A 19886-nucleotide genomic window follows, 5' to 3' on the forward strand; every position below is an offset into this window, starting at 1 on the left:
TTTGGTCCAAAAAGATTTGGTGGTGCACTAGTGGTCTAATTTTAGATACCTTTTGCAAATTTGGTCCATATGTCGTTATTTTTAACAGTTTAACTGTTAATTTTTTTTATAATGACTATTTTACCCTCAAAAACCATTTCTGCAATTAAGTCTTTTTACCAAACCATATGGACCATTTCTACATATCTTCTTTTTAACTTAATTGAAGTATTATAGATTTTTTTTAATTAATATTTTAATTTCTTTTTATTGGATTAATTTTTTTTATTGGATTATTATATATTAATAAATATTTTTTTAATATATAATATTTAATATAATAATATTATTATTTCATTGGAGTATTGATTTCTTTTAATTAATTCTTTTTTAATTTCTTTTTTAATACTTCAATAAAGTTAAAAAGAAGATATGCATAAATAATCCGTATGGTTTGGTAAAAAGACTCAATTGCAAAAATAGTCTTTAAGGGTAAAATAGTCATTTAAAAAAGTTAACAGTCAAACATGTTAAAATTAACGACATAGGGACCAAATCTGCAGAAGGTATCTAAAATTAGACCACTAGTGCACCATCAAACCTTATTGGACCAAAACCGCATAATTTTGACAACCATAGAGACCATTTTTGCAATTTTGTCGGTATTCATTGTATTCCCCTTATCTGTTGGGTATCTTTTTCACCCCACTTGTTGCGGCTTAGCAAGGACAGGGATAGTATTGGGATTGGAGGTGGGGTACAGGGATGGAGATTGCATCCTCCGCCAGTATCCACCCCTCTTTACATCCCTAAATGTATATCACTCGACCGCTTAAACTTAAAAAAATTAATAATAATAAATAAATAAAGCTTCAGCCCTTATACTTAAAAATTTTCAAATATACCGATTTGGGAACTAAATTTTTTGGCACTTCCATGAGGTATTTCATTACACCACAATCACATCATGGCCCTGAATTTACATTTATAAATGGAACCAACAAAACAAAACAAAAATGCATATAGCTGCCTGCATATTTAAAAAAAAAAAAAAAAAAAAAAAAAAAAAAAAAAAAAAAGAAGCCTAATGACAAGCAATAGAAGCAGAGAAGTATATCAAAGTTAAGTTTCAGTCTTTACTCAAGTATGCTGGGGATTTTTTAAAAAGACCCCAAGAGAGTAAGGAGTTTGAGGTCAGATTTGCGGATTAAATCCATCAAATGCATATGTACACCAAGTAAAGTAAGGTACAAAGGTCTATTAGTTTGATATTGATATATTTATAACCAACATATATGCAAGAGAAGAGAAGAGAAGAGAAGCAGGTGGTAATTGTATCAACTCAGTTACCAAACCCCAGCTCAGCAGCATTACTGCATCTAGGCATGTACTCATCCTACAACAACGTTACAACATGGAAATGGAGAGTCAGTCATGTATGTTATTATGTAACTACTCACGATACAACAGCTTGTTCTGTTGTACAAACTTTGTGCATTTGACACACTAAAAAATCTCCCACCAAACCAAAATAATGTAATTACGCATAATTCTATGATTCTTAAAGTGTGTGTTTGTGGGTGGGTTGGTGGGAGAGGGAGATTGTCTTCTTTTTATGGATTTAACAAAATGGTCGTTAACTTAAGTGAGCCATAGACGAAAAACGTTAAGAAACAGTTAAATAGGGACCAAAATGAAAAAAAAAATTAAATACTCTTTTTTAAGAAGAATATCCAAAAAACAATGATATAACACAGGGATCAACACTGCAGTTTACTTGAATCAAATATTCAACAACTTGTGGTCCTTTGTCATAGGGTGTGTTTGGTTTGCAAATTCCACCAGAATTGGAATTTGAGATTCCATTCCATGGTGTGTTTGGTTGTCAAATGGACACAACTCATTTCCATCAAAATCTTTTGAACTCCATATCCAATGGATTTCACCATTCCTAGGTGATGGAATGAACCCAATTTCAGTCTTTATTTTTCTTATTAAAAGACAAAAACACACTCAGTGTATATTGTAATAAATAGAAACAAAAACTCAATTATAGATGAACAACATATGTCTATAAAGATAAAATTTTAATAATTATTTTAAATTTTATTAGTAAATTCCATTCCATTTCCGGCCAACCAAACAGTCACAAATTGTGATTTCTTCAATTTCCAATTTCTTTAACGGATTCCATTTCTTAAAAAGAACATTCTACAAACCAAATGCCCCCTTGGTATTCTTGGAGATAGTTAGAGGCAAAAAGAGATTTATTGTATGAGCAGCATAATAATGGTGATATGTGTAAATGGCCTAAACTAGTAGTAGCAAGGAAGAATTATAGTACCTTACAATTGTAGACCTGTTGAGCTAGAGAAGAAGAATGATCACTGGATTTCTTTGAAAGGTCCCTCATTGTGCCCTGTCACGAAGTTTTTTTTAGGTGAATAATAGTAAAAAAGGAATAAAGCTAGTAGCAAAGAAGAAAACAAAATTATAAATCATAAAAGGAATAAAGCTTGTATTTGCATATTAGCATAGCAAAGGAATTGATAAAACTTTGAAAGCCAAATGTGGTTGGTATAAAGAAAATTGGTACTTTGTTTGCAAGCATTAGGAGCATGGGGAAGAAGATGATTTAATTATGGTGGTGTTTTTGTTTAGGCTCACTCTTAATTTCCCATGTGTGCAAAAGATGTTATCACTCTTAATTTATTTAAAAACCAGGAAAAATGAAAGTGAAACTTATAAAGGAAGAAATGAAAGATGCGAACCCTGTTTGCCCAGAAAAGTCCGCAGGCATTGCAAAGAGTCTTAGGACCATCTGGCCCTCGTCGCATCATAGGGGTGTCCTTGGACCGAATACCACAATGACCACATGATCTGAACACCAACACCCATTCATATTAGTATTAATATTCTCACATTCCATTAACTTATACATCCATGGATAATTAATGAGGGAAAACTTATATAAGTATAACTCACATAGTTGTGACTGCCATCTCATCTTCTGCTCCACCCTCAGCCTCTGCAGCAGTGTTCCAGGGACCAGATTCCTTTTCCTTTTCCTTTTGGGATGTTACAAATTGGCCTTTCTTACGCTTCATCCTGAAGATAACACAGATCAACTTTACATGAATATCTACCAAATGCTCCCTCATCTATATAAACAATAGAAAATTTTGTAACTATTATTAAGGTTAAACACAACAAATAGTCATTGATTTCTTTATTACTTTTATTTCTTCCGATTACAGCATTGTGCTTTCACGAATCTACCCAGTTATAGCAATGTCACTAAAATACAAAGTATATTTCAGTCCTACAATTGAGTAGATTTTTCCAAGTATAATGTCCTAATAAGCAAAATATCAAGTACAATGCTATAATTGGGTAGATTACAACAAATTAATAAGAAAAGCATTTGAAAGTACAATGTTGTAATATAATGCAACTAAAATGTTATAATACACAAAGAAAGAACTGAAGAAGTGAAAGTTAGTGAAGCCAAAATACAGGAAATAATAATATCAACCAAACTCCATGTAGAAGATACAACCTTCCGTAAGAGACAAGCAAATCCTACTATAAAAACATCAAACAAATGAAGCATCTATGTTTCTGCTAACAATCAAATAGGAGCTTGATTGAAACATATGCACAATTATTAGTAACTAAAGTAAAAGCAACCATATCTTTATATCATTCATCGGGCATATATTTAAACTCTAAATCAAGTAGTGAATAGTGATATAACTTCAATTAAGCAAATATGGTTTCTGCAATCAGTTGTGTTGTTTTTGTGTCTAGAATATTATAAAGTGCAAAGAACCAAGTCCCTTTCACATACAGGATATGTCTTTATATTATTTAAAATTTGAGAGCTAATGAATGGTTTTGAATACTAGATGTCATGTTATGTTGTTACCTAAGAGCAACTTCTTGACGAACATTGTATCTGATCTTCTTCTCAAAGCAACGTTCTTTCCTCTTTTGACGGAACCTGCTCAGAGAAGCAGCTCTGCGAGGGTCGCTACAGCGAGCAAGATAATCAAAATCCTGAACCGCAAAACAAATTCAATTTTAATTTTAATTACACATGCCAAATGCAATTAAGAATGGTATGCTAATAATAATTATTACTCTCTCATTTTGGTATGCTAATTCTGCACCTTGCTGACCAACTGGGAATTCGCATCCCCCAAGATGTAAAAACACCTTTTGCACCTGTCAATTGTCATCATCAATCAAACATTTCAAACCCACAGATAAAAATAAATAAACTCATCTTTCAAGATTGATCGCTCATCAGTATAGAGTTTTCTTTGTCAACATACCCTAACAAAACATTAATTACTCTTTCCAACAACCACATCATCAAAGTTCATAAATACAAAACCGCCACATTTTACTTGTGTTATACAGACTAACTCAAAACCTCCATCAAGGAACCCAAAGAAAACAAAGCGAATTCAGCTTGTCAAAACCAACATAACCAAGTAAAAAAAAAAAAAAAAAAAAAAAAAACTCCAAATTTTTTATTTTCTTCTCATTCTAGTTTTCAGTCAAAAATAGAATTATGATCCCACATACAAATTTTATTGCATAGAAACATTAACTTTACACAGTAAACGATGAAAACAAGAGTCAATATTTTGACCTTGTCCGTTGTGACATTGTCGAAGACGTAGACTTGGCCACAATAAGAGAGAGTGAGCTGGTCACCGGCGTCTCCGCTCGGCATTACGGAGAGGTCCGAGTAAACAACCCCATCGATTCCCTCAAAATCACAAATGTCATCACTCCCGCCGTCCGCGTCGTCGAGCCCGTATGAGACATTCCGGTTGTCAATCGAATCAACTCCATTGCTACCGACTCCATCGGGGTTGCCCCGAATTACTTCCGACTCGGTGGTGCTACTAACCACAGGCGGAATCCCACCAAACTCACTCACAGTCGACTTCCCGTACATTATAGGTTTTGAAGAATAGTTAGTACAAGTGACTACCTCTGTAATGTATAGGTTTTGAGAGGGGGGCAAACTAAAAACCAATTACCTTTTAAAAAAATGTATTTACAAAAAAAAGGTAAAGTAAAACGATTCTTGCTGCATCGTATAATTTATTATGGCATCCGACCCTCCTAAGGTATGAGTTGGTCGGGTTCGGATTAATCGGATTTTGGGGTGTATGAGTTGGTCGGGTTCGGATTAATCGGATTTTGGGGTTAATAGGGTCGAGTTAGTCGGGTTAATATACTAAACACTTAATTTAAACATAGTATATATAGTTTTTTCAAGAGTGAAACCATTTTTTTACTCTTTTCTTAACATCAAGAATACATACAAAATGAAATAAATTAAAAATAAAAGATCATGGAGCTCATGGTTATTACAGCATACGAGAAAGCATGCATATCACAATAGCTAAAAGAGTTCTTCCATTATAAATATTAAATAGATGAACTTTCAATCTCTAGTTAACGATCAACATCATGTAGTTTATTCATGTTTATAGTTAGTTTAAAGTAGAAATAACTATCAAAATAAAATCTTTACTTTCTCAGTCGCTCCAGTACTTTTGAGATGTGGAGGTTTTATATTTTTTTGAACTTTAACTTCACAAATGGGAGTTACTTAACCCTCATATGCTTCTAGGGTCACAAAATTTTACATTTTCAAAGGGTTTGTAGTCTTTTTGTACTGTTCAAGTAGAGAGCAGTGGAATATGTAAAGGTTGTGAATTCCTAACTGGGTTATTTGGGTAGACCCGAAACCCGATTTTTTTTTTATAAAAATCAACCATAAACCTGACCCTAACTACAAATCGGGTTTGTCGGGTTGACCCGAAACCCGATTTTTTTTATAAAAATCAACCATAAACCTGACCCTAACTACAAATCGGGTTTGTCGGATTAACCTGAATAACCCGATTTGGAATTCTAACCCTATTGAACCTGAACCTAATTACTTTATTCGGGTTAGGGTCGGGTCGGGTTAATCGGGTTCGGGTTTTTTTGACAACCCTAATTATAAATACAATTTTGTTATGTTTTAATTCATATTTTATTTTTTTTCCTCATTTAACATTGTATTTTAAAAAACGTTTTATTTTGAGCCCTTTGACCGGCCACCAACAGGTCATTATGACATGTCTGTTTTGCATTTTTTTCGATTTGTTTTTTGTCCCAACATTTATGCATGAGTTTTCATTTAGCCCCAACATTCACACATTAGTTTGTAATTAGACCCAAATTTTTTCCCCATTTGCCATTGCTTTTTAGAAAAAAATTCATTTTAGCCTTTGGCCAGTCACAAATACGTATTTTAAATATTTGGTTTCTCAACAAATGTCATTAGAAATAATCAATTGTTTCTTAGATGAGTTACAAATGAATTAACAATTTTGATTGACTTAAAGGTTCGAATGTCATATTAGATGTTACAGACTTATACAAAGTATTTTTTTCATTCATTTTAAAATACATGTGTACACCAAATACAACTAACACCGATAATACAAAAAGAAAAAAAAAAGTCATTGACTTACTAGCTAACACGCCCCGCCTCTCAAGGAGAAGTCACAATTTCAACTCTTTAGAAATATTTGGTTTCTCAACAAATATGTCACTTAAAATAACTAATTGTTTCTTAGATGAGTTACAAATGAATTAACAAATATTTCTCCTTGAGAAGCGGGGCATGTCACATAATTTATTAGAAATAACCATTTTATTGACTTAAAAATTAGCATGTCACAACGTTTATTAGATGTCTCGAACTCGAGACTTATACTAAGTTTTTTTTCCTTCATTTTAAAATACATGTTCACATTAAATACAATAAACAATGATAATACAAAAAAAAATGTCATTGGCTTACTAGCTAACACGCTCCACCCTTAAGGAGAAGTCACAATTTCGATTATTACCTTTGCTTTTTCTTTTTTTTATTTTAAGTTATTATGTTTTAAAATAACTATTCATGACTGACCAAGGGTTAAAATGAAATTTTTTCTAAAAAGTAATGACAAATGGGGAACAAAAAAAATATTGGGATTAAATGCAAACTCATATGTAAATGTTGGGGCTAAATGCAAACTAGGCCTCTTAGCCCACATCTGACTACTTATTAATGTTGGGGCAAAATGAAAATTGAGAAAAATGCAAAATTGACACGTCATCATGACATGTTGGTGAACGATCAAATGCCCGAAAATGAAATATTTTATACAATATAATGGAAAATGAGGAACAAAAAGTAATATTGTGACTAAAACAAAACAATATTGTATATATAGTGGCTTTTTGTGGCATAAACCCAAAGTAAAACAACATGGTATGTGATTCGTTAGAATCTAATGAAATTTTAGGAATTAATAACTTTCCATTGTTTAGTTTAACTCTAATTGGATTTTTAAATTAGAATATTTTCTGTAAAATGAATGAAATTAATTCGAATTTATGTGGAAAATGCAAGAATGTCATATTACCCTCTACCACCATCACTACCAATACCCACCACTACCGCCATCGCCACCACCACCACCCGTCACCACAACTATCATCGCCACCACCACCACCACCATCACCACTGATGTCGTTACCGCCATCGCCATTACCATTACTCGCCACCACTATCACCGTCACTAGCCACCAACGTCGTCGTCGCTACCACCATTACCGCTATGACTACCCATCGCAGCTACCATCACCATAACTACGATCACTACCCACTGCCACCACCACCGCTACGATTACTACCACCACTTACGACTACCGCTAGCATCCACCGCCACCACCACCTCTACGGCCATCGCCGCCATCACCTACCACTGTCTCCACCACCTACTGTCATCACAACCACAACCATCACCAACCAACACATATAACTTATGAAACAATATAAAATTAAGCAAAAAAAGCAATTATATCATTACATCATTCCAATTTTATTTCCTTCCAACCAAACAAAAAATAGAATTGGATTCCAATTTCATTTTATGTCAACCATACAGCCTATGGAATTTGAGTACCAATTCGTGACAACTTCCAATTCCTTGATATATTTCAATTTTTTCGTAAACATTCTATGAACCAAACACCATTATTTGGGGCAATTTTGTAACACTTGGTCCAGGTATGAAATAAATATATCAATTTTCAAGTTTTTGGAATGGAACTCGACAAGTTGGGAGGCTTCATCTCGTTGTGTAGAGAGCTTTCCAGCCGCGTGTCTTTTAGGGTCTACTCGACGAGTTGAAGGCTGAACATGAAACCCTAATTTTTAGGGTTTGCACACTATTTAAAGGCCTTAAGCCTCATTTTTAGCCTCCCTTATCGCCTCCTTTGTCCAGAGAAATCCTAGTTCGTGTTTCATCCCTCAATTTGTGTGTGTGTGTGTGTGTGAGCTTGAAGTGTGATTTTTGGTGTTCTTTTGGAAGGAACTTGAATCTTGAAGAGTGTTGATTGAGAGGAAGGTTGTAGATCCGGTGTGTACACTGTTGTAGCAGCCATTGTGAGGTATAAAGTCGATACCTTGGCCTTTTATTGCTTAGATCTCCTTCTACGGAAGTATTTTGCTATTTTTGGTTCATATTGGAGTCACTTTTGGAATGATGCATTACTTGAAGTTGCCACTTTAGATCTTGATGGCTTGTGGCCCCTTGGCCCTAAAGTCTCAAGCTTTATCGAGTATTGGCCCTCTTCCATGTCCTAAGTTCCTTAATGAAGCTTTGATGGAGTGTTTTAGCCCTTTGATACCATGAATGGACGTAAAGTTGGCAACTTTACGTGGTATCTCAATCCTAGGGGACCAGATCTATAGTTTGGGGCATTAGACTTGCTTAAAAGCGGCTGAATAAGTTAAGACAAGAAGAAGAGTTGGCTCGGGGTTTCCCCAATCTTTTGGACACTATTCAAACTCGACGAGTTGCTATGATAACTCGACGAGTTGACTAGGGTTTTTCCCGGTTTTCTGAGAGCTAAAGGAACTCGACGAGTTAGCAAGTGTACTCGACGAGTTGGGTCAACGTGGAATGTTGACCTTGCATGTTGACTTTGACTTTGACCATGGTTGACTAAGTTTGACTTTAAGGGTATCTTTGGTATTTCGGTATTTTGATGAAGTTAGTCACATGGTGGTTGTAGGCAGTTGAGTTTGGAGTTGTGAGTCAGGATTTGATCGTATCAGTTCAGCATTCCTTGAGAGGTGAGTAGCTTCACCATACCAAAGGGGTCGAAGGCACCACGGCCGGCCCATTCAGTTAGTTGTGATGGTTATTGTGGAATCATTATTGATATGCCTAGTATGTATGTGAATGTGTTTGTACCTTATTGATGTGATCTCACCCAAAATTGAGGTTTGAACACGTTTTGCCCGATCGTTCTTTTGGTTGCAGAATTGTAAAAAAAAGGTGGAAACCGCGACCCGTTGTCTATAAAGAGACAAGAACCTTGGTATAAAACGCCACAATCAACCCACCAAATTGTTTGATAAGTTTGAACGCCACAATCTATGAAAACCTGATAAGTTCTAAAGTTCACAAAGAACGAAAAGAGTTAAAAACTCACAAATTGTATTCAAAACATGATTGCTTTCAAATGGATACAAATACCACGTTTTTATAGTGTGGGAAGAGCACCTAAAGAGCCATGAATTAAAGAAGTGTCTTTAATTTAAGGCATTTAACCCCTAAGTTTAAAACTATGAACCTAGACATGGTTTATCACAAGGTTCATGTAACCTAAGACCCTTTTATCTTCCCAACACTTAATTAGGAGATATAAAAATGAAAATTACATAATAATATATAGAAAAAAAATGAAATGGGCTTATAAAGGCTCTTATTGGATCTTGTAAATCACTCTTGGACTTGAATTATGGAAATCCAACTTTGATTAGGTCCAATGGGTCTCCATGCACTTTCTTGAGTACAACTTCTCTAATCAACCCATTTAAAGCCTCTTTGAATGCTTTAGCTCATGCCCTCGTAACCGGTCCATTTGGCATTTGAATTTGATCCTTTGTTGACAGTTGTGGGTTTGCATCATTCCCCTCCTCTTGAAAAGGATTTGTCCTCAAATCAGAACCTACATCAAAAGGAGCTAGATCAGTGACATTGAAAGTTGCACTAACATTATACTCACCCGGCAGGTCCAATTTGTATGCATTGTCATTGATGCACTCTAAAACTTGGAAAGGACCGTCCCCTCTTGGAAGCAATTTTGAACGTCGTTGGGCTAGAAATCGTTCTTTTCTCATATGTAACCAAACCCAATCACCAGGTTCAAAAATCATCTTGCGTCGCCCTTTATTCACTTGCTTTGAATATTGCTCCGTTCTTCTCTCTATATTTAGTCTTTTTTTCTCATGTATCTGTTTCACAAAATCAGCCTTTTTGTTTCCACCTAAGTTAACCTGCTCAAGAAAAGGCAAAGGTGATAAATCCAAAGGAGTCAAAGGATTAAAACCGTATACAATTTCAAATGGTGACATTTTTGTAGCAGAATGAGTGGCATAATTGTATGCAAACTCAACATGTGGCAAACAGTCCTCCCATGTTTTGATGTTCTTCTTTATTAAAGCCCTCAACAAAGTGGACAAGGTCCTATTCACCACTTCTGTTTAACCATCTGTTTGTGGGTGATAAGTTGTTGAAAACAAGAGTTTTGTCCCTAATTTTGCCCACAAAGTTTTCCAAAAATAACTCAAAAACTTAGAATCCTGATCTGAGACAATGGTTTTTGGCATTCCATGTAACCTGACAATTTCTCTAAAAACAAATCAGCAATGTGAGATGCATCATTAGTTTTATTGCACACAATAACGTGAGCCATTTTAGAAAACCTATCAACAATCACAAAAATAGAGTCCTTTCCACTTTTGGATCTTGGTAGACCCAATACGAAGTCCATTGAAATATCAACCCATGGTTCACTTGGTAGCGGAAGTGAAGTATATAAACCATGATGTTGAACCTTGGATTTGGCTTGCTTGCACACAATACAATTATTACAAATTCTTCCAACATCCACCTTCATTTTTGGCCAAAACAAATGTTCCTGCAAAGTAGATAATGTTTTTGCAATCCCAAAATGTCCCATAAGGCCTCCACTATGTGCTTCTCTAACCAAAAGCTCACGCAAGGAAGATTTAGGAATGCAAAGTCTTGATTCTTTGAACAAAAAACCATTATGTAAGAAAAACTTTTCAAAAAGCATTGTTCACAAGCCTGGTAAATCTGCCCAAAATCAACGTCATTGTGGTATAATTCCTTGATTTGTTCAAATCCTAGAATTTTGAAATCTAGAGAAGAAAGTAGAGAGTGTCTACGTGACAAAGCATCAGCCACAACATTTTCCTTACCTTTCTTGTATCAGATGACATAAGGAAATGTCTCAATGAACTCAATCCACCTAGCATGTCTTTTGTTTAATTTGTGTTGTCCTTTTAGAAACTTTAAGGACTCATGATCTGAATGAATTACAAATTCTTTAGCCCACAGATAATGTTGCCATGTTTTCAAGGCTCGGACCAAAGAATATGTAACACCGTAAATTTTAAAACAATTTTTCGCATTTTATAAAAACATAATTCATTCATTATTCATAAAAACATCATTGTTTAAAACTCAATTCATAACATATATCAATCCCAAGATCTCATAACATAAAATCCCGTGTGTGTACTGATCAAGTCGGCGCCTTCCCGCGATCCTCACTAGTACCTGAAACACATAACACAAAACACTGTAAGCACGAAGCTTAGTGAGTTCCCCAAAATACTATATATAACACATATTAGCCACTCGAGGCTATAACTCTATGGGTCCGTGCACCCAAACTCTATGAACCTTCCGGTTCTAACTCTGGGAACCTTTCGGTTCTAACTCTATAAACATGCACAACATAAATCACACAGAAATATTGCAGTACAACACATAGCATACAATTACTCTGTCACATAACTCTGGTTACCTACTCAAGGTAAAGTATAGTGAGAAGACTCACCTCGGATATCTCAATAAATCTCTGACTCGGTAAACTCTGGTCTAGCCCCTGCCTAATCACATGAAATAAATACTCTAATTAATACAACCCTCAGGGCTAGGCTAATCTCTCTCTCTCTCTCTATACATCCTCTAGGAAGGGTAAAAGACTATCCTATCCTTCCGATGACTCTAAGGTCCAAACATTGACTAACCCTAAAAGTCAACGAAGTCAACGGTCAACCTTGACCAAACTTGCCGAGTGCACAACTGTGACTCGGCGAGTCCACACGTGTTCTTCACTCTCCTAGTCCTCATTCGACTCACTGAGTCAACCTCAACTCTGCAAATCATCACTGATCACAATCTGTGAAATGTCCCGACCCAACTCGCCGAGTCCGACTCCTAACTCGGCGAGTACCATCGTGCACCCTGTCCTCTAGATTCCCTCTGACTCACTGAGTCACTTCCCCAACTCAGTGAGTCACCAACTGTGTGATTATCGGGAAAACCCTCGTCCTACTTGGCAAGTCGGCTATCGGACTCGGCGAGTTCATGCCATGCTCAAGTTGAACTGACCTCCTGAGGTCAGATCCGCTCCTCTAAACTGTAGATCCAGCTTCCCAAAGCATTATAATCATGTAAAGCTAACATCTTGGTGCTCATGCAAAGGCTCAAAGGCCTTATTTGAAAATATGACCTCTAAAATGACATCCTAAGCTTATAACTCCCATTAACACTCATAAAGCTCAAGGGAAAAGGGTCTCTGGACCTCTTTGGGTCCAGATCTACTACACCAACACGAGAAGGGACCAATTACTCCATATAACCATCCTCTAAAGGGGCTAAAAAGCCCTAACTCTAGGAATTACACCATAAACTGAAGAAGGGTCGAATGAATACCTCAAAATGAAGTCTCTGAGCCCTAGAATCACTGGATTAGCACCCTCTTCAGCCTCCTCTTGTCTTGGTCCTCTTCTATTTGCAAAAACACTAACAAATGATCAAGAAATGGCTCCTTTCCTCTCACAATCGCTCTAGCTCACTTAGGGTTTCTCTCTGGGATCTGGTAGCCGTAAATGACGGCCATAAGGCCCTTTAAATAGGCCCCAAACCCGAGGAATTAGGGTTTCATTAAATAGAGTGGACTCACCGAGTCCAGCCATCCACCCGGATAATGATTCGCGTCTCTACTCGGCGAGTCTACGCATCAACTCGCCGAGTTCTTCCACAAAACTTGAAATACAACGAATAAATATAATACCTGAAATTCCGGATGTTACAGAATAAAGCTCTTTGTCATAAGTTGGGTAATTTAAAGTTGCCCCACTTAGTTTTCCACTGAAATATGCCAAAGGTTTACCCTTTTGCATCAAAACAACACCAATTCCAATTCCTGATGCATCACATTCAATTTCAAATGTTTTGTCAAAATTAGGCAAAGACAACAAAGGAGCATGAATTAAGTGAAACTTGAGTTGTTGAAAACCATGCTCTTGTTCTTTGCCCCATTTAAACCCAACATTCTTTTTGATGATTTCTGTAAGTGGTGATGCTAAAGTGCTAAAATGTTTGACAAACCTGCGATAAAAACTTGCAAGGCCATGAAAACTTCGAACTTCACTTATAGTCTTTGGAGTTGGCCAATCTTGGATGGCTTTTACCTTTTCTTCATCAACAGCCACTCCTTGGGAGCTCACCACACACCCAAGGAAAACGACTTGGTCGGTACAAAAGGTACACTTCTTCAAGTTAGCATATAGCCTTTCCTTCCTAAGCACACTCAAAACACATGTTAGATGCTCAAGGTGATCTTTTGGACACTTTGAATAATTCAAAATATCATCGAAGTAAACAACCACAAATTTGCCAATATATTCACGCAAAACATGGTTCATTAATCTCATGAAGGTACTAGGAGCATTAGTTAGGCCAAAAGGCATTACTAACCATTCATATAAACCATGTTTTGTTTTAAAAGCTGTTTTCCACTCATCACCTTCTTTCATGCGAATTTGGTGATACCCGCTTTTTAAATCAATTTTGGAAAAAAGTTTTTCTCCATACAACTCATCAAGCATATCATTGAGTCGGGGAATGGGATGACGATACTTTACCGTCCTTCTTTGGCATCAACAAGACTGGAACGGCACAAGGGCTCATACTTTCTTGAACCAATCCCTTTGCAAGTAACTATTCAACTTGCCTTTATAGCTCCTTGGTTTCTTCAGGGCTTGTTCTATAGGCTTGTTTGTTGGGAATAGACGCCCCAGGCATAAATTCAATTTGGTGTTCAATCCCACGAATTAGTGGCAATCCATTTGGAACATCTTCAGCAAACAAGTCTCCAAATTCCTGCAAGAGAGAGGTAACATCACTCGGAAGATTTCCGGCCGAAATGTTAGTGGCTATTGGAGCTTCTTTGAATAAAAGAAGCACAAAATGCATTTTTGATTTAAAAGCTTCTTTTATCTCACTTTTTTTCGCCAATGCAATATATTTATTTTCCTTTTTTTCTTTCCCTCTTTTTTTCATGTTTTCTTTGTTTTTTTCACTATCTTTTTTTGTTCACTTTCTTTTTTTGTTCATTTTCTTCTTTTTTGTCACTCTCTTTTTTTCCTTCACTATCTTTTTTCGCATCTCGTTGAAGTTTTACTTGATCTTGGTAAACTTGAATTGGTGACATTGGTACAAGATTTACCGGTTTTGTTTTGTAAACAAAAGTGTATTTGTTGGTGAAACCGTTGTGACTTACGTGCCTATCATAGTGCCATGGTCTACCTAGTAGCAAATGAGTAGCTTGCATAGGAACAACATCACACAACACCTCGTCTTCATATCTTCCAATCCGAAATGAAACCATCACCTATTTTGTAACTCGCACCTCACCACTATCGTTGAGCCATTGGAGTTTGTATGGTTTTTGATGCTTCACCGTGGGTAGACCTAACTTTTCAACCATTGAAGTACTTGCAACGTTAGTACAACTCCCACCATCAATTATAACACTACATACCTTGCCTTGAACATAGCAACGAGTATGAAACATATTCTCCCTTTGGGCATCGTCTCCCTCCTTGGATTGAATGTTTAGAGCTCATCTTGCAACCTACAAATCACCTTGAACAGCCACCTCTTCATCATCACTACAATCTTCCGGTGAAACTATAGAATCTGATTCATTCGTTTCGATCTCGCCATTTTCTTTAATCAACATGGTAAGCCTATTTGGACATTGACTCGCAATATGACCCCTTCCTTGACACTTGAAACACTTTATGTCACGATTCCTAAGAGTAGAAGAATCAGTTTTTCCTTTTGAAGAGTTTGTTGTTTTAGGATCAGATTTGGAATTAGAAGAAGAAGTAGGTGTATTTTCTGATTTTTTTGAAGTACTAGCCCTCCAAGTGTTATTTCGAGACCCGCCACCTCTTTTTAATTGTTTTTCAATTTTAACAGCCATATGGACCATGTCTTCAATTTCAACATAATGTTGCATCTCAACGCGATCACGAATTTCAAGATTTAGGCCATTTAAGAATCTGGCCATGGTTGCCTCAGGATCCTCCTCAATATTGGCACGAACCATCATAACCTTCATTTCTTTAAAGTAATCATCAACACACTTGTTGCCTTGTTTTAAGCTTTGAAGTTTATTGTGGAGATCACGAAAGTAATGACTTGGCACAAACTGTCTTCGCATGACACTCTTCATTTCATCCCATGTGTCAATAGGCCTTTCTCCATTTCTCCGTCTAGTGATTAGAAGTTGATCCCACCATGTTAGTGCATAATCAGAAAACTCAACTACGGCTAGTTTTACCTTCTTATGGTTGGAATATTCATGACAATCAAATATGAACTCCATTTTTGTCTCCCATTCAATGTACGCGTCTGGGTTTGATTTGCCTTTCAAAGAAGGAACTTTCATTTTAATAGAACTTAAATTGTCATCTCTTCGTGACCTCCTTCTATTTGGTCGCCTTTCAGGTTGCCAACCATCATCCTCCTCTTCCCCGTTAGAAACCTGTGATGATGCTCGAGATCGAGTTCTTTGTACTTGTGCCTCCATTCGGTCCATTCTTTCATGTACTTGGTTAAATTCATTTGTCATCAAACGTCGCATCTCATCCATCATAGCTTGAACTTGAAGGTTTGGTGGGGGGTTTTGATCACCCATCTTATATTTCTGCCAAACAAAAAAAAAATTACTTCCTCCCAACACTCGCTCACGTGTTTCTCTCAAAAAATAGTTCACTCAACCCTCGTGTATCCCTTGAATGGCTTTTACCCTCTTTTAGTCTCACCACACAGCCTTTTACCACTCCCTTTTAACTCTTAAAGTTCTAAACAAACTAAAGAAGCAATTATCAAATTTGAACTTGTGGCCTTGAGGAATTCAAACTTACCAAACAAATCAAAAGAAATTGTATCCAAATTAAAGTAACCTCAATACACGAAAAGAAAGTCAAACAAACTTGGTTTTGCTAATGATGAAACAAACAATGGCTAATTTTTTTTTTTTGAGAAAAAAAATGACTACACTTGGAATTCAAATTGACTATATAGAAAAAAAAGGCTTTACTTGTTCCTTCTCTTCTTTTTTTTTTCCTTTTTTTCGTTTTTTTTCTCTTTTTTTTCTTTGTAAATCTTTTTTTTTTGTAAATATTTTTTTTGCTTTTTTTTTCTCTTTTTTTGCTTCTTTTTTTATGTTTTTTTTTTTGCTTCTTTTCGTTTTTTTTTTGACCTTTGATTTTTTGTTTTGTTTTTGAGGAAACTAATAGCCAAATGAAAATATAAAGGAAACAAAAAGAAATGTAGAATATAGATGTTTGACAACTTAGAAATTCAAAAGTCGGTAGCAAGAACCTTGACAACTTGTGACATGACCCGCTACCAATATGTGTCTTAGAACTCAAGTAATCAAGAAAAAAAAACAAAATAGATATGCAACACAAAGAACTGGCTCTGATACCAAATGATGTGATCTCACCCAAAATTGAGGTTTGAACACGTTTTGCCCGATCGTTCTTTTGGTTGCAGAATTGTAAAAAAAAGGTGGAAACCGGGACCCGTTGTCTATAAAGAGACAAGAACCTTGGTATAAAACGCCACAATCAACCTACCAAATTGATTGATAAGTTTAAACGCCACAAGCTATGAAAACCTGATAAGTTCTAAAGTTCACAAAGAACGAAAAGAGTTAAAAACTCACAAATTGTATTCAAAACTTGATTGATTTCAAATGGATACAAATACCACGTTTTTATAGTGTGGGAAGAGCACCTAAAGAGCCATGAATTAAAGAAGTGTCTTTAATTTAAGGCATTTAACCCCCAAGTTTAAAACTATGAACCTAGACATGGTTTATCACAAGGTTCATGTTACCTAAGACCCTTTTATCTTCCCAACACTTAATTAGGAGATATCAAAACGAAAATTACATAATAATATATAGAAAAAAACGAAATTGGCTTATAAAGGCTCTTATTGGATCTTGTAAATCACTCTTGGACTTGAATTATGGAAATCCAACTTTGATTAGGTCCAATGGGTCTCCATGCACTTTCTTGAGTACAAACTTCTCTAATCAACCCATTTAAAGCCTCTTTGAATGCTTTAGCTCGTGCCCTCGTAACTGGTCCATCTAGCATTTGAATTTGATCCTTTGTTGACAGCTGTGGGTTTGCACCACTTATTGGTTAGGCATAGAAGACCCTGGGGGGAGCCTGTGGTAGTTGGATATCAGACCATGGGGGAACCCATGGCATTCCAGGTAAAGACCATGGGGGAGCCCATGACACATAAGTATAAGACCCTGGGGGAGGGGGGAGCCCACGACATCCTGGAGTAAGACCCTGGAGGGAGTACATGACATCCCTATATGTTGATATATGTGTTATGTGGTATGCTAGTTATTTCTGTGATTTGTGGTATGCTATTTGACTCTGTGTTATTTGCATGGAAGACCCCGGGGAGGAGCCCGTGGAAGTTGGATGTCAGACCATGGGGGGAGCCCATGACATTCCAGGTAAAGACCATTGGGGAGCCCATGGCATTCCAGGTAAAGACCATGAGGGGGAGCCCATTTCACATAGGTATAAGACCCTGGGGGGAGCCCACAGCATCGTGGAGTAAGACCTTTGAGGGTTTCCATGACATCCTTACCTATTTATATGCATGGCTTATGTGATTGATATGGTTATGTGATTATGTGGATTATGTGGGGTATGCTCTGGGGAACTCACTAAGCATTAACTTACAATTTGTTGGTTGTTTCATATACTTCAGGATCTAAGGGCAAGAGCCCGGCGTGATGGCACGACATGCACTCTCTGGCGTTTTATTCGGGACACTATGATATTATGAACAATTTATCTGATGTTATGGATTTTGAAAACAAATGTGAATGGAATTTTATATCTTATGGAAATGATTTGGTTATTTAAAATGAAAATTTTTATTGGAAATTTTGGTTGTTACAAGTTGGTATCAGAGCCTTGGTTTAAGGGATTCGGCACACTCTCGGGTGTGTCAGGACTCAAACTGAGGAAATGGTAAAATTGTTTTCAAAAATCAAAAGTCAAAAACTTTTTAAAACCAAAAAAGGGAGAGTGCAATACGCGTAATCGGCCGAACTCAAGTAAGTGGTTCCCCAATATGTTAGCCATGTTATATTGATATTTGGAATGTGATAGTCGGATGGATTTTGCTATGTGTATGCTTAAAAAATTGTGTACGGTTAGGATCTTATAGCCTTAGAATAATTGATTTGGCCTTATTTCATGTTCCTAGTCTGGTTGTGGTCCTAGGGTAGTGTTTTTTATTCGACAGTCTATTTGATCCTGTTATGTGTATAATTTGCATGCATAGGGAAACCTGTTATGATTGATTTGAGTTCTGGATTGATGGGGTTGAGCAAATCTTAGGATAGCCTAGGATTTGAGTTATATAGTAGCCTATGAGATATGTTGTGTTCTGGGACGAATTAGAGTTATCAGGTAGAGCCTTGGGGGAAGGTAGAAGTAGGTCTGGAAGTTAGTATTGGGCTCGTACTACTGAAAGCACAAGACTTGTACCCGAACCAATGTTAGATTTGGAAGCTCTAAGGAGACCAGTGCAGAGGGATACCATTTTGAATATCTTAATCATTTTGTTGTATGGTATTTCTCTTCGGTTCAGAATGGTGGTGACACGTCATGGAGTAGGGGGATTAGGATCAAGATCTAGGTCAGGCTATGGTACTGAGCCTATTGACGAGAGGCTGCGCGAGCTTATTATAGCCGAGGTTATGAGGGGAATCCTTGACACTACCCCAGTGATTTTTGGGACCGTCAAGGAGGGAATGATGGAGATGATGGAGGAGTGGCTCAAGTCTTTCCGAGCCGAGATTGCTGTGGGCCAGGTCGGGGCCGGAACTCCCTCATTCCGGGAGTTCAAGGCGTGTGGGGTGCCTGAGTTCTTCGGGGTCAGGGACCTCATAGTTAGTCGATGTTGGGTGGCATACATGGAGAACGCCCAACGTACAAGCTCTTTCCCCGAGGTAGCAAAATTGGGGTTGGCTTTGTGCATGTTGAGGGACCGATCCAAGGACTGGTGGGAGGAGGTGACCCACCATGTGGGATCAGCTAGAGTGGCTGAGATGTCATGGGAGGAGTTTGTCAAGTGTTTTGATTTGGAGTTTGCACTATCCATTGAGGTGCAACGGTTAGTGAGGGAGTTCCAGGAGCTCCAGCAGACCACCGAGACTATGGCGGAGATCACCACCAAGTTTCGGGAACGAGCACTATTGATTCCGCAATATGTTGCAGATGAGGATATGAGGAGGGCAAGGTATTATTCCATGTTCATGGGTGATATCCGTGAGTTTGTGAGCTTTTTGGGGTGCAAAACCCTGAATGAGATGGTGGAGAAGGCCCG

The 19886-nt window shown here is 37.0% G+C and overlaps 1 protein-coding gene and 1 pseudogene across 1 annotated transcript; both read right to left on the reverse strand.

Annotated features, from left to right (window-relative positions):
- Positions 1-1095: 1095 nt before the first annotated feature.
- On the reverse strand, positions 1096-4998 carry LOC145076752 (GATA transcription factor 25-like). The gene is made up of 7 exons (XM_079022544.1): positions 4640-4998; positions 4123-4206; positions 3908-4038; positions 2965-3087; positions 2751-2859; positions 2324-2398; positions 1096-1375 (listed from the first exon to the last, which is right to left on the reverse strand). Exons 1-7 carry the CDS (start codon positions 4949-4951, stop codon positions 1322-1324), a joined length of 888 nt encoding a protein of 295 aa, XP_078878670.1. The 5' UTR covers positions 4952-4998; the 3' UTR covers positions 1096-1321.
- Positions 4999-9856: 4858 nt separating this feature from the next.
- On the reverse strand, positions 9857-16146 carry LOC145076105 (uncharacterized; annotated as a pseudogene).
- Between the last annotated feature and the right edge of the window lie 3740 nt (positions 16147-19886).

The sequence above is a fragment of the Lactuca serriola genome, chromosome 9, assembly GCF_051521515.1.
Source record: "Lactuca serriola cultivar US96UC23 chromosome 9, Lser_US96UC23_V15, whole genome shotgun sequence".
Taxonomy (NCBI): Eukaryota; Viridiplantae; Streptophyta; class Magnoliopsida; order Asterales; family Asteraceae; genus Lactuca; species Lactuca serriola.

What these genes read in the sequence shown, in the direction of transcription:
- LOC145076752 (XM_079022544.1), bottom strand. Translation starts at nt 4,951, where the DNA reads ATGTACGGGAAGTCGACTGTGAGTGAGTTTGGTGGGATTCCGCCTGTG. An exon ending in ACAATGTCACAACGGACAAG is followed by an intron (nt 4,207 to 4,639) that starts GTCAAAATATTG and finishes GACAATTGACAG; the next exon opens with GTGCAAAAGGTGTTTTTACA. An exon ending in AACAGGTCTACAATTGTAAG is followed by an intron (nt 1,376 to 2,323) that starts GTACTATAATTC and finishes ACGTTGTTGTAG; the next exon opens with GATGAGTACATGCCTAGATG.